Source organism: Gobius niger, assembly GCF_951799975.1.
Source record: "Gobius niger genome assembly, chromosome: 11".
Lineage (NCBI taxonomy): Eukaryota > Metazoa > Chordata > Actinopteri > Gobiiformes > Gobiidae > Gobius > Gobius niger.
The window spans coordinates 2,417,935-2,432,063 of record NC_136862.1 but is presented as its reverse complement, the minus strand read 5'-3'; the positions used below and the strand labels follow the sequence as shown (position 1 = coordinate 2,432,063).

General features: G+C 40.7%; 1 protein-coding gene across 2 annotated transcripts; it reads left to right on the top strand.

The window, feature by feature from the left end:
* The first annotated feature begins 1,721 nt into the window (after positions 1-1,721).
* tiprl (TIP41, TOR signaling pathway regulator-like) lies at positions 1,722-12,751 on the top strand. 2 transcript variants are annotated; one of them, XM_079567029.1, is made up of 7 exons: positions 1,722-1,975; positions 2,319-2,439; positions 3,348-3,527; positions 6,454-6,685; positions 6,773-6,868; positions 8,340-8,402; positions 12,487-12,751. In XM_079567029.1, exons 1-7 carry the CDS (start codon positions 1,786-1,788, stop codon positions 12,601-12,603), a joined length of 999 nt encoding a protein of 332 aa, XP_079423155.1. In that variant the 5' UTR covers positions 1,722-1,785; the 3' UTR covers positions 12,604-12,751. The 2 variants fall into 2 exon arrangements, with proteins under 2 accessions (XP_079423155.1, XP_079423154.1); XM_079567028.1 differs by having other exon boundaries at positions 2,316-2,439.
* The last annotated feature ends 1,378 nt before the right edge of the window (positions 12,752-14,129 follow it).

Genomic DNA, 14,129 nt, shown 5'->3' with positions numbered 1-14,129 from the left:
GGAGCTAAGGCACTATTAGCCGCGACAAGCTAACAACCTTCACCTTCACAACATTCATTGAAAACAGGCAGCATATTATGCACAAATAACGTCAATAAAGCAGCAACTACTCGAAGCAGCCTTTACGATGATCACACAATGAGCCTGGCTTTACACATGTGTGGTTTATTGCAGACTTTTCATCAACAATGAGCTGTAGTCGATTATAACAAGCTAACGGGTAACCTCGAAAAACCATTGTCCACCTGCACAGATAATGTCCGTCTTTTGAATCGTATGGGCTCCTGCAGATCCTGGTGTCGTCCATGGGGGTATAGTTAGAGATCCATAGGGCAGTTACAAAGAGAGAGCCTCCAAACAGCAGTTATTTTTCAGGCAAGAGCCCCTTCCAAGCGTCCGGTGTGGAAGGTTCGTCTCCAAATCATATCCTGTGTGGCCATTGTTCCCAAAGTGATAAACAGTAGCTCCTTTCCAACAATAAAAATGAAAATGCACCGATCGTAGTTTCAATACTGTTGAGACAACGAGCGGAATGTTGTTGTGATGCCACAGACAGCGTGTGGAGGGGGCGTGTCGGAAAGGGTCAGAGGTGCTTAAAGAGACAGAAGCCTATTTCAAGTCATTTGCTACCGCCATTTTGAAAGAGCAATTTTATACAAGGCAGTTATTCTAATTTACTGCATTGACAGACCAACAGAAGGTTTCGTCATCATTGTAGTGTGATATAGACTGGTGCTATGTGGCTGAAAAAAGCATAATACCCCCTCTTTAACAGAGGATTTACATGATCTGAGGCTCTTTCAGACGCTCAATAGAAGTTTGGATGATTTTAGTCTCTCCTTTTCATTTCTATTTAGTCCAATTTTAGTCGACTAAAATATCACTTTGACTAAAATTAAGACTAAATATTTTAGTCGACGAAATTAACACTGTTACCATTCATTTTTCTTACAGTTAGTTTGGTTCTTCCATCGTATGTAAATCTGTAAGTGACAAAAACTTTGTAGTGAATAATAATAATAATAATAATAACTATTATTATTATTATTTATTATTATAAATAATATTATTATTATGATAAATAATAATAATATTTATTAATAATAATAATAATAATAATAATAATAATAACTATTATTATTAATCATAATAATAATAATATTAATAATAACTATTATTATTATTATTTATCATAATAATAATAATAATTATTATTATTATTTATTATTAATAACTATTATTATTATTATTATTATTATAAATAATATTATTATTATGATAAATAATAATAATAGTTATTAATAATAAATAATAATAATTATTATTATTATCATTATTATGATAAATAATAATAATAGTTATTATTATTATTATTATTAATAAATATTATTATTATTTATCATAATAATAATATTATTAATAATAATAACTATTATTATTATTAATCATAATAATAACAATAATAACTATTATTATTATTATTTATTATTAATAACTATTATTATTATTTATCATAATAATAATAATAATAATAATAATAATAATAATAATAATAATAATAATAATAATAAATACTGACAATAATTAATTTCAAGATAATTTCCCTGTATTTTACGTTAAAGTTAATCTCTGCATATACTTTGGAAATATGAGAATTTCCATGTTAGTAATTAATATTTTGGCTGTGCTCCTCGGAACTCTCGCCGATGCCAAACTCGTGTCGGACACATTTCACAGACGGACCGCTGCTAACACTAACACCAACATCGCGATCGTCGCTGGTTCATGTCTTTCGTGGAGCTCCTGGCGGGACACACGCACCGATCTGCGGCCTCTGTGAGCGTCCAGGCCCGCTCTGCGCCGGGGGGACCAGGGCTGAGCTCGGGGGGACCAGGGGGACCGTCACCGCCGCGGAGGCTTCTGGACCCGGGCTGCTGCTGCGCTCGCGCTGGGCTGAGTGCGAGCTTCGGCTTTGGTATAAATCACCACATTTCTGATTCATCCGAGTAGTTTCTGTTTCGCATCATTTGTGGTCAAGTGTGGCCCAAGTCTTTGCATTTAAATCTGGAGACAAACGCGCGGATTAGCCTCGAAGTCGGATTTAGCCACTATTTTTTATTTACATATTATTTACATTGAAGATAAACATGTACAGTTCCAGTCCGGGTACATGAAAATAACATCACTATAATGTCTGGCTTTTGTGCATATAAGGTCAAAGTGTCATGACTAGATGCAGATTCGCTCACCGGGTTTTAGCTTTTGGAAAGTGTCTGGGGTGAGCGCTAACACTTGTCTTGGGTTCGCGTCCCCAGCAGAGCGCTCCCGCATCATGTTGTCCCACGGCGGCTTCCAGAGCAGCAGGCAGAACTTCGCCTTCGGACCGTGGACCGTGACGGCGGCTCAGAACCACATCATGAAGTCCAAGGACATCGAACGGTACCTCCACAGTTTGGTTCTGCTCACAAACTTCATTTACTGCATTGATCCACCTTCAACCTCTTAACTCCCGCCTGAACCGAGAGGATCTTTTTCCTCACGTCATCAGATTGTTTTCCCCATCATTTTTTTGTTGGGTATTCAACTCATTTTTGTAACTTTTTTGTCATTTTTTTGGTCATTTTTTGTCACATTTTTTGTCATTTTTTTGTCAAATTTTTATCACATTTTTTGACACATTTTGTCACATTTTTTGAAAAAAAATTCGTCAATTTTTTATCAATTTTTTGTCATTTTTTTGTCACATTTTTGTAATTTTTTTGTCACATTTTTGTAATTTTTTTGGTCAAATTTTTGTCATTTTTGGTCAAATTTGTATCACATTTTTGTAAAATTTTTTGTCATTTTTTGGTCACATTTTTGTCATTTTTTTGTTGAATTTTTATCACATTTTTGTCATTTTTTGTCACATTTTGTCACATTTTTGTCATTTTTTCGTCAATTTTTAATCACATTTTTGTCACATTTTTGTCATTTTTTTGTTGCATTTTTATCACATTTTTGTAATTTTTTTGTCAATAAAATAAAAAAAAGTCAAATTTTTAATCACATTTTTGTCACATTTTGTCACATTTTTGTCATTTTTTTGTCAATTTTTCGTCAATTTCTTGTGACATTTTTGCCACTTTTTCATCAATTTTTCATCACTTTTTTGTAAATGTTTTCTCACTTTTTTGTCACATTTCCATCATTGTTTTCGTCTCAGTTTTGTTGCTGTTTTCACACCTTTTTCCCAGGGGAAAAAGGTGGACTGGGGCAAAGCCAAACTGGAGAAAATGTGCTCGGTTCAGGTGGGAGTTAAGGGCTTAAGAGACTCTCCTGTTCTGAACTTGCTTGTGTCTGCGCAGCCTGTCGGAGGAGATGAACATGCCGTCGCTCCCTGAGATGTTGTTCGGCGATAACGTCCTCCGTATCCAGCATGTGGACGGTTACGGGATCGAATTCAACGCCATCGACGCCCTGAAGAGGGTCAACAACCTGACGGACAGCGTCAAAGTGGCCTGTGCCCAGGAGTGGCAGCAGAGCAGGTGAAATGTTTTTAGATTTGTTAGATTGACATGGTGCGTTTTTTCCTTCATGAAGTTGATTTTGTCGGGAAAACACGTCTTTATTTTTGTAGCATAGAAGAAAGTGGTCAGTCAGAAAGAGGTCATTTTCACACCTTCAGGGATCCTAAAGGGGCCGACCAGCTCTCTCCCCATGATTCTGGCCCAAAACATGACTCCGCCCCCTCCTTACTGACGTCACAGTCTTTTTGGGACACGGTGGCCATTCACCAACCATCCACTACTCCAGGGGTCGGCAAGTTTGCGTTGAGGAGGGCCAATTTTCATCAAAAAAACCAAGGGCCGAACCTCAACATTGTAGCCTAAAGTCAAGCCAGAGTTTTACATCAGTGGTTCCCAAGTCGGGACCCAACGCTATCCTCGGATGACCGGCCCAAATAACCCAAATAAAACCTTAATTTGTCATATATCGTACAAAATATTGTGTTTTCCCCATAGACTGTAAAAAATAATGGACAGCTCCTGCTCACTCCTCCCCGTTCACCATAATGACCACGGTCGAAGGGAATTTATGGAGGATTTACAGACTCCTCCTCCCCAGCTCTGACGAAGCATGTTCCTAAAAAGTTTGTGTCCTGGAGGGCCGATTTTCATCATCGTCAAATCACCAAGGGCCGAACCTGACCATTGAAGCCCAAAGAACCATTTCATGCAAAAGCCATTTACATTATACATGTTTTTTTTAACCTCTAACCCCCCTCCACACATTTTTAAAGTGTTTTTGTAGGTTTTTTGTCCTGTTTTCTTGTCACTTTTTTCTCTCCCTTTTGTCATTTTGTCGTTATTGCTTTCTAGCATGTTTTACTCGCTATTTTGTTTGCATTTTTTTGTCGCTTTATCTTTGTCGTTCTTTGTTTTCATCCACATTTTTCAACACCATTTTGATGCTTTTTTTTTTTTTCAAGAAGCTTTTAGATCTGGGTAAAGCCAGACTGGACAAAATGTGCTCAGTTCAGGCGGTCCAGGCGATTTTTGAATCTACATACATAGTAACATTTTGTATTTATATGGTACAGTTTTTACACAATAACCACCAAAGCATCTCCCCCCACTCTCCCCGACTTTAGCAGGTATTTGATCTCTTATTTGTAGTAATATTTATCAAATTCATCTTGGGGGCCAGAGGTTTAAGCTGGAGGGCCGGACGACGTTGCCTACCCCTGCTCTGGAGGGTCCTGCACCTTGATGTTCGGGAAACTCCACCTTTTGTAGCAGCTGTTCTCTTAAAGGAATAGGCCACCGTTTTTACATACTGAGATATGTTCTTACCTCACTTTAGCCGAGTTAATATATCCCCGTCTGGTCTTTGTCCGTGCGCTCACACATACGCAGCCTCTCCCACATGTCACATAGCTCCAAAAAAGCTCACGATAGAAGCTACCAAGCTCTTCCACGTGTTCCCTATTTAAATAAAGTTACGTGAAGTGTTTTCATGCGAAGTATATTTACACAGAAATGTAACATGTCGATTTTATAAGCAGATAAAAAGGCTGCGTATGTGCTCCGTTTGCCTGGCAGAGCGCACGGACAAAGACCAGACGGGGATATATTAACTCGACTAAGGTTAGGTAAGAACATATCTCAGTATGTAAAAACGGTGGCCTATTCCTTTAATCTGATGTGTTTGTCTGGCAGAAACCGTCCTCATTGTGCCTTTACCTGCACAAACCCGTGTGTGTCTGAATCAGCCACAAATCTCTTATCAGTACGATGATGGCGCTTCATCTCTCATTGAAAAACTTTTCTTTTTTTTAACCTTTTTGACACTGAAATACAATTTGCATAATCATTTGGAGCGCAGTGTGTTGTTCCTACACCTCTTGTGGTCACTCCTCCACATGTACTTTAAAAACAGGACTCGAGAATTCCATGAAGTTTAAAGTACCGTAAATGCTGTAATATAGGCCGGGGCCTTTATTTACTCAAGGGGTCCAGGAACCAGGCCACAATTAGAGACAGGCCTTTATTTCTATTTGAGCAAAACGGACGACCAGGAAAATGAAGAAAAACGAGATTTGTGTCCATTTGCACCTAAAATATTAGGTTCAGTTATTAATGAACATTTCAAACCCTCTCCCAGCGGCTGGAACATTGACGCCTTTTATTTTGTCGGGACAACAGGAAGTGTTTCGTTGCTGTTAGCGGAGCTTTGACATCAGTGTCACTGCAGGTTTCTGTTTCGTTTTTACCACGGACCGGATTATTTGTTGTTATCTCGTGTAAAAGGCGAGTTTAGACGGAGCGTTTGTGTTTGTGATCGATCATGAGACTGACCCGAGAGAAGACGAGACGCTCGCGCTGATGGGAGGAGTTATTTTGAGGCGTGGGACTGACCTGCACACGGAGCAGCTGGACGTGCTTTGAAGACGCGATGGAGACTTTATTAAAACCCTCGAGGGTCATAAACATTTGTTGCCCTGTTTCCAAATATCGTCACAGGAGGTTTGAAAAGTGACTAAATCTGTGTCAAAGTTACGCTGGGATCAGCTCCTCCGCAGCGTCCCCCTCGGCCCGGGTTCAGTTTGTTACTTCCTGCACGTGAGTTTTCATTTACACCAGTATGAGACAAATTCCTAACATGGGGAATATTTCTACCGATATAGTTTCTAATAAAAGCCCCGGCCTGTTTTAGAGACTGGCTTTAATTTGCCTCCACCAACCGCGAACCCGGCCTCTGTCGGAGACCCGGCCTCTGTCAGAGACCCGGCCTCTGTCGGAGACCCGGCCTCTGTCAGAGACCCGGCCTCTGTCGGAGACCCGGCCTCTGTCAGAGACCCGGCCTCTGTCAGAGACCCGGCCTCTGTCGGAGACCCGGCCTCTGTCGGAGACCCGGTCGCTAATGGAATACAGGCCAGTATTAGAGAATTTACGGTAGTTGTGTGTGCAGGGCGGACTCGGAGCACTCGAAGGAGGTGGTGCGTCCGTACGACTGGACCTACACCACGGACTACAAGGGCACGCTGATCGGAGACGGCGAGCGCATGAAGGAAGTGCTCACGGACGAGCGCATCGACCTGGACCGGCTGAAGGTGCGCGAGCAGATCGTCTTCTTCCAGGAGGTGCTGCTGTTCGAGGACGAGCTGCACGACCACGGAGTCTCCACCATCGGGGTCAAAATCGTAAGCGTTCGAGCCGCACGACTGAGCAGATGGAGCCTGATGGTTTTCATTTTGATTTCTCACACATTTCTTTGGCTGGTTTGGCAGAGAGTGATGCCCACCAGCTTCTTTGTGCTGATGCGGTTCTTCCTGCGAGTGGACGGAGTTCTCATCAGAGTCAACGACACGCGGCTTTACCACGAGGTGAGAGACTCCAGAGCTAAAGGGACTGAAGAGACTGAAGGGACTAAAGGCACCGATCATTAGCGAGATCCCGGGGCGGTCGTTTATTGTGATCAAATATAATGTGACCGTTATATTTAATCACAATAAACTATAACTTTATGGCTTTTTTTGTTTTGTTCAATAATTGTGTTAGATTTAATGGCCTGCCTGTTGTTTAACCTCTTAACTCCCGCTATAATGTTCAGCTTTCCCCAAATCTGAAAGCTTCTTGACTGGAGAGTTCAGTTCAGCCTTAATGCCTCATCTGTGAGCGAGACTGCGTCGTTATCACGGGGACACTTTCTTTGCTCTATTTATGTCACATTTTTGTTGCATTTTTCCAGCTTTTTGTTGGGTTTTAGTTGCTTTTTTGACTATTTTTTTCTGCGTTTTTGACCAGTTTTTTCTGCTTTTTTGACCAGTTTTTTCTGCTTTTTTGACCAGTTTTTTCTGCTTTTTTGACCATTTTTTTCTGCTTTTTTGACTATTTTTTTCTGCTTTTTTGACCAGTTTTTTCTGCTTTTTTGACAATTTTTTTCTGCTTTTTTGACAATTTTTTTCTGCTTTTTTGACCAGTTTTTTCTGCTTTTTTGACCAGTTTTTTCTGCTTTTTTGACCATTTTTTTCTGCTTTTTTGACTATTTTTTTCTGCTTTTTTGACCAGTTTTTTCTGCTTTTTTGACAATTTTTTTCTGCTTTTTTGACCAGTTTTTTCTGCTTTTTTCAACCAGTATTTTCTGCTTTTTTGACCCGTTTTTTCTGCTTTTTTGACCCGTTTTTTCTGCTTTTTTGACCCGTTTTTTCTGCTTTTTTGACCCATTTTTTCTGCTTTTTTGACCCGTTTTTTCTGCCTTTTTGACCAGTTTTTTCTGCTTTTTTGACAGTTTTTTCTGCGTTTTTGACCATTTTTTTCTGCTTTTTTGACCAGTTTTTTCTGCTTTTTCAACCAGTTTTTTCTGCTTTTTCAACCAGTTTTTTCTGCTTTTTCAACCAGTTTTTTCTGCTTTTTTGACCAGTTTTTTCTGCGTTTTTGACCAGTTTTTTTGCCACTTTCTTGTAAGTGTTCTCTGGCGTTTTTGTAACTTTTTGTTTGTTTACATCTCGTTTTCATTTCTATTTTGCCGCTTATTTTCAAGAAGCTTTTAGATTTGGGCAAAGCCAAACTGGAGGCTGCACGGCGCCTCGAAAAGGAGGGAGATACAGACTCTCACTCATGTAGAGATGGAAACAGGGTCTGCAGGACTGTGGGTGGATTTTTGGTCAAAGACTGTTACAGTTTATGGGAAATATTTACCAATTATTTTGCAAAGAGCTGCACTCTGATTGGCCAAGAGCCGCGTCTTCGCCACCCCTGGACTAAAGGGACTAAAGGGGTTAAAGAGACTTAAAGGGACTAAAGGGACTGAGGCGCCGGGAGAATCAGCACTAACCCGTCTGTGTGTGATTACAGGCCGGAAAGAACTTCATGTTGCGAGAGTTCAGCATGAGAGAGAACAGGATGGAGGACCTTAAGGTACGTGTTTAGATGAGTTTAGATTTTTAAACACTTTCCTTCTAACGTTTTAGTTTTAAGTCCGTCAGAGTAAACTCAGCCCAAACTCTCTACGATGTTTATTCTCTGAGATTTAATCCAGGAAGTGACTCCCCTGCGTCCCCCTGGTCTTTCCCAGCTTATTCATTCACTAACACTGACATGTTTGGTATCCTAGGGCGCCATCTGCTGGAGTTGGCACCGAATTGCGCTTTAATGTTTGAACCTCATACTCCTCTGTTTTTTTTAGAGGGGTGGGAGGAGGGGGGGCAAAGTTCAATCTCTCTTAGGGCGCTAAATTAGCTATGGCCGGCCCTGATTTTAATTTAATTTTGGGCAGGTTTTGGTCCTTTTTTGAGGGTTTATCCAAGAAGATTTTAGATTTGGGTAAAGCAAAACGGGACAAAATGTGCACGAGACACACTTGTCTAAAACATGTGCAGGTTAAAGACGTTAGGTGATCAAGAGCGTCAGTGGCTCCAGTCGTTTTTCTGTCCTGACTCACGTTGTGGGGTTTGTCGTGTGCAGGGTGTCCGCGCGGTCGTAAAAAGTCTAAAATTCGGCCTATTTGGTCTTAAATCCAGGGTAAACTGGTCTGAAAAATGAACGTTCAACGACCCAATTATTTGTGCACAATTGAGTTGAAAAAAGTCAACAAATAAAGTGACAGAAGCAGCGATGAGGAGCCGCCGGTGCCGCTCATGGTCCGAGAGGGCGAAGCGACGCTGACGCTCTGGCCGCCGCCACAAACAACGTAAACTCAGCGATAGTCGAGCGAGGCAGAAGGACTCTCCTTCAGAGCTTCATCCTCCACAAACAACATAAACTCAGCGATAGTCGAGCGAGGCAGAAGGACTCTCCTTCAGAGCTTCATCCTCCACAAACAACGTAAACTCAGCGATAGTGGAGGCAGAAGGACTCTCCTTCAGAGCTTCATCCTCCACAAACAACGTAAACTCAGCGATAGTGGAGGCAGAAGGACTCTCCTTCAGAGCTTCATCCTCCACAAACAACGTAAACTCAGCGATAGTCGAGCGAGGCAGAAGGACTCTCCTTCAGAGCTTCATCCTCCACAAACAACATAAACTCAGCGATAGTGGAGCGAGGCAGAAGGACTCTCCTTCAGAGCTTCATCCTCCACAAACAACATAAACTCAGCGATAATGGAGCGAGGCAGAAGGACTCTCCTTCAGAGCTTCATCCTCCACAAACAACATAAACTCAGCGATAGTGGAGCGAGGCAGAAGGACTCTCCTTCAGAGCTTTATCCTCCACAAACAACGTAAACTCAGCGATAGTGGAGCGAGGCAGAAGGACTCTCCTTCAGAGCTTTATCCTCCCAAACAAACCACTGAAGTCAGCAGAGTTTAGGATCCAGAACATGAGCGAGGTGTGGCTGATGGATCCGTAATGCTGCTGTCGGGGGAAAGATACGTCCAATATGAAACAACGTGGAGAAAATCCTTCACTGTAAATATCCAACTCAAGGTCATGAACGGCATCATTCACAATAAAGTTTGTCCAAATGTTGGGAAACACAAAGCGAACGCTCCTCTGCTCAGGGACAGAAGGAAAGAGAAAGTCCTGTTACTTTAGAAACACGTTTCTCACTTTGTTCATCAAAACATCTGACAAACAAGTTTAGAAAACACAAAACCCAGACTAGATTCTGGCCTAATAATAATATCATTAAAATAATTATGATCATGAATTAGCTGTAAAGTTGACAGTGTTTTGTTCTTTGCAAACGAGTGGAAAAGCTGCTTTTATTTTTAGAAACCGTGAATGTTTTACCAGCTCAAGTGTTACAAAGCATTTAAATACAGAAACTACATATCTGTTGTTTTCTTTCATTCAGTCGATAATTGTGAGTAATTATTCATCTCAATATTCTTATTATGGGATGAGGTTGTTAACCCCTTAACTCCCACCTGAACCGAGCACATTTTCTACTGTTTGGCTTTACCCCAATCCAAAAGCTTCTGGGAAATGCTGTGAAAATAGCAACAAAACTGAGACAAAAACAATGATGGAAATGTGACAAAAAAGTGACGAAAAATTGATGGAAAAGTGGCAAAAATGTCACTAGAAATTGACAAAAAATGACCAAAAAAATGACAAAAATGTAACAAAAAAAAATGACAAATGTATGAAAACTAGGGATGGTCCGATATGAAAATTTTCTGCCGATACCGATATCCGATATTTGCCTCACTGGTGTGGCCGATATCCGATATTTGCCGATCTTTATTTCAACGTTAAAAATCAATAGAAAGGCTTACTCAAATGTGGTAAAGTTTGTAAATTGTTCCATTATTGGAATGTCTTATGCCTGGGACACGTCTCACACACCAGGATGAAACAATCCTTTTTATTAGAAAAATATTAAAAAGACCAATTGCAATGTTGGAGTGAAATGTAATTTTGTTTTTGGCTAAATATTTACTCAGACCTACTTATTATTATACTTTCACCCATGTCCTCTATTAATGGGAAACACTGACACTGGGAATATGCTAGGCTACTATTTATTGCATTTTTTATTAAAATATGTAGCCTACCATGTTGTTTAAGCTACATGTTTTAACTTTAAACAAATCTGATAAAGGACACACAGCTCTGTATGAAGCTTTGGAATTGGAAATATCATAATGTCACTTTAACAGCACCTTATATGAACTTATGAGGCCAGACTGAATATTTAGAGTTGGTTTAGAGCTGGCAAAAAGCAAACAGTAGATTTACAAGATTAGCATGAGCTTTGATCTGCTTTGTTTTCAATGATAAATGCGCGAACGATCGCAAATGCGTCTAATTAAATATGCGCGAAAATGCGACATGACATAACGCCTCGTTTTCACAGGACATTAACATGACAAAAGTGTATACAGTGAATACAGACATTATCATCACTGTAGTTAGACCTACATGATGACAGAAAGGTCATGTTTACGTGTCGTAGCCTTTAGCCTGTTAGAAGCTATGCTAACGCTAACAAACAAAGTTATAAATCTGGCGTCAGGACGGAGAAACTTTTGCAAAACTCACCTCAGATGTAGCGACAAATAATCCATCAGAAAATGATTCCTGTTAATCCTGACTCAGAATCATGTCCATGGAGGCAGTTTTAGTCCATTTTGTTGCAGCAGCAACTTGTGGCTCTGCATCTCTGTGGTGTCCAAGTGTCCGCTCCACTTTGTTTAAACTTAGTAAAAACATATTTTCTTTTGGAGACGTGTGAATTTATGCTGGAGGTTCTTTATTTTTAGGAGCCACTGTTTATTTGAGATAATTTTAATAAATTGTTGCCCCAGTCTGGTCAGTGCAGCCCGTCTACACTGCTGCTGCTTTCAGGTGCGCTATGACATTACGGTGTAGTAAATAATTCAAAGAAAAAAAAAATATCGGCCGATATTTTCCCATATCGGACCGATACCGATATTGGAAAAAAGGACAAATATCGGCCGATAATATCGGCGGCGCCGATATATCGGCCATCCCTAATGAAAACATGACAAAAAAATTACAAAAATGTGATCAAAATTTGACAAAAAATGACATAAAAATGACAAAAAATGTGATAAAAAATTTACAAAAAAGTTACAAAAATGAGTTGAATACCCAACAAAAAAATAATGGAAAAAAAATCTGATGACGTGAGGAAAAAGATCCTCTCGGTTCAGGCGGGAGTTAAGAGGTTAAGACTTGAATGTTGTTAAAATGCCTAATGTGAAAAATGAAGTTCTTACATTTGTAAATCCCACTGTGAAATCAGAAACAACAGTTTGACACTTGGATTTTTGTGACAGTGATTTTCTTTACAGTCCATTTATAAATTGTTCAAAAACAGGTCTTATTTTTGAGATTTTGTGTCTTAAAAAGGTCTTAAAAAATCTTAAATTTGACTTGTCCAACTCTGCAGACGCCCTGTGTGTAATTTGTCGTGTGTTTGTCGTGTGATTTGTCGTGTGGTTTGTTGTGTGATTTATGGTGTGACTTGTTGTGTGGTTTATTGTGTGTTTTATTGTGTGGTTTATGGTGTGCTTTGTCGTGTGGTTTCCTCCAGGGCGTCCCGGCGGCGTTGTTCACAGACCCGAACGAGGTGGCCCCTCACTTGGCCCTGAAGCTCACGCACTGCGACAAACTGGAGTTCCCTCAGACAGAGCCCATGGAGCCCCAGTGACCACCTCCTCCCGGCCTCCAGGGGGCGCTCTCCAGGCTCTCCAGGCTCTCCCGTCGCTCCTTTTTATGATCGTGTTTTTGTGTTTAGTTTTTCATTTTAAGATAAAATGTTTTTCACTCATGAAAAATGGTAAATAAAATGAATTAATGAGGAACAGGTCGTGTTTGTTTTTCAATGAACCAAAGACTTTGAGCCTTTATAGAAATAGTTGTAATAATAATGTTTTTTTATCTTTTAAATGTCGTGGAGCAAAAGTCAAAGGTTTTCGACCCATGACCTGGAGGTAAGTTGAGCCTCCCATTATATATTTTGAAAATAAAACTTTTTTTTTCCTGTAAGATTATAGATCATATATAGCAGGGGTCGGAAACGTCAGGCCCGAGGGCCAAGTCCGGCCCTCCAGCATAGAAGCTCTGGCCCTCAGGATGTTCTGAATGATTTTGAATATTTGATAATATTAGAGAAATCAGAGGTCAAATGCCCGGAAAAAGGTGGTTTCCCCTCTACAGGTCGGTGGGGAGTCCTTGCCTCAAGTGGAGGAGTTCAAGTATCTCGGGGTCTTGTTCACGAGTGAGGGACGGATGGAGCGTGAGATGGACAGACGGATCGGTGCGGCGTCAGCAGTGATGCGGTCGCTGTATCGGTCTGTCGTGGTGAAGAGGGAGCTGAGTCGATCTTCGTTCCCACCCTCACCTATGGTCATGAGATCTGGGTCATGACCGAAAGGACAAGATCGCGAATACAAGCGGCCGAAATGAGTTTCCTTCGCAGGGTGTCCGGGCACACGCTTCGAGATCGGGTGAGGAGCTCGGAGTAGAGTCGCTGCTGCTTCACTGTCCTACTGTGACAAGGCCTCGTGGACGGCCCAGGACACGGTGGTGGGACTATGTCTCTGAGCTGGCCTGGTGTCGCCTCGGGGTCAGAACAGCTGGAGGAGGTGTGTGTGGATCGGGAAGTTTGGGCATCTCTGCTGAGACTGCTGCCCCCGCGACCCGGCCCCGGATAAAGCGGAAGAAAATGGATGGATGGATGGATGTAGAGGTCAAATGCCTGTTTGAATACTCTAAAAATGTGTAAAATACAGTCTAATCTTTCAAAAATGTCTAAAAAAGCACCCAGTTGGGTCGTGTATAGGACTGGGCACCGTTCAATATCTGAACGATGCTTTATCCGACATTTATACTAAAATATGTGCCGTCTAGAACCAGAAAACAGAGCAATAATGTGTGGAAGATCTGCACATTTACAATATCGGGTTCAGCTCCAATGACAGAAAAGTTCTAAACATGGGAAAACATTTTGGGGTAAATATGGCTAAAAATGAGGGAAAATCGGGTTAAAATTGTTTTTGGGGAAAAAATGGGCAAAAATAGGGAATGATTTAGGAAAAACAATTGTGAAAACAAGAAAAAAAATGGGGAAAAATAATAATAAGAAAAAGCATTGGGTGAAATGGGGCAAACATTGGGCAAGAAATTGAAAAAATGGAAAGAAAAACAAATCATTTGTTTGATTTTTTGGTATCT

What these genes read in the sequence shown, in the direction of transcription:
- tiprl (XM_079567028.1), top strand. Translation starts at nt 1,786, where the DNA reads ATGTCTTTCGTGGAGCTCCTGGCGGGACACACGCACCGATCTGCGGCC. An exon ending in GAGTGCGAGCTTCGGCTTTG is followed by an intron (nt 1,976 to 2,315) that starts GTATAAATCACC and finishes TCGCGTCCCCAG; the next exon opens with CAGAGCGCTCCCGCATCATG. An exon ending in ACACGCGGCTTTACCACGAG is followed by an intron (nt 6,869 to 8,339) that starts GTGAGAGACTCC and finishes GTGTGATTACAG; the next exon opens with GCCGGAAAGAACTTCATGTT.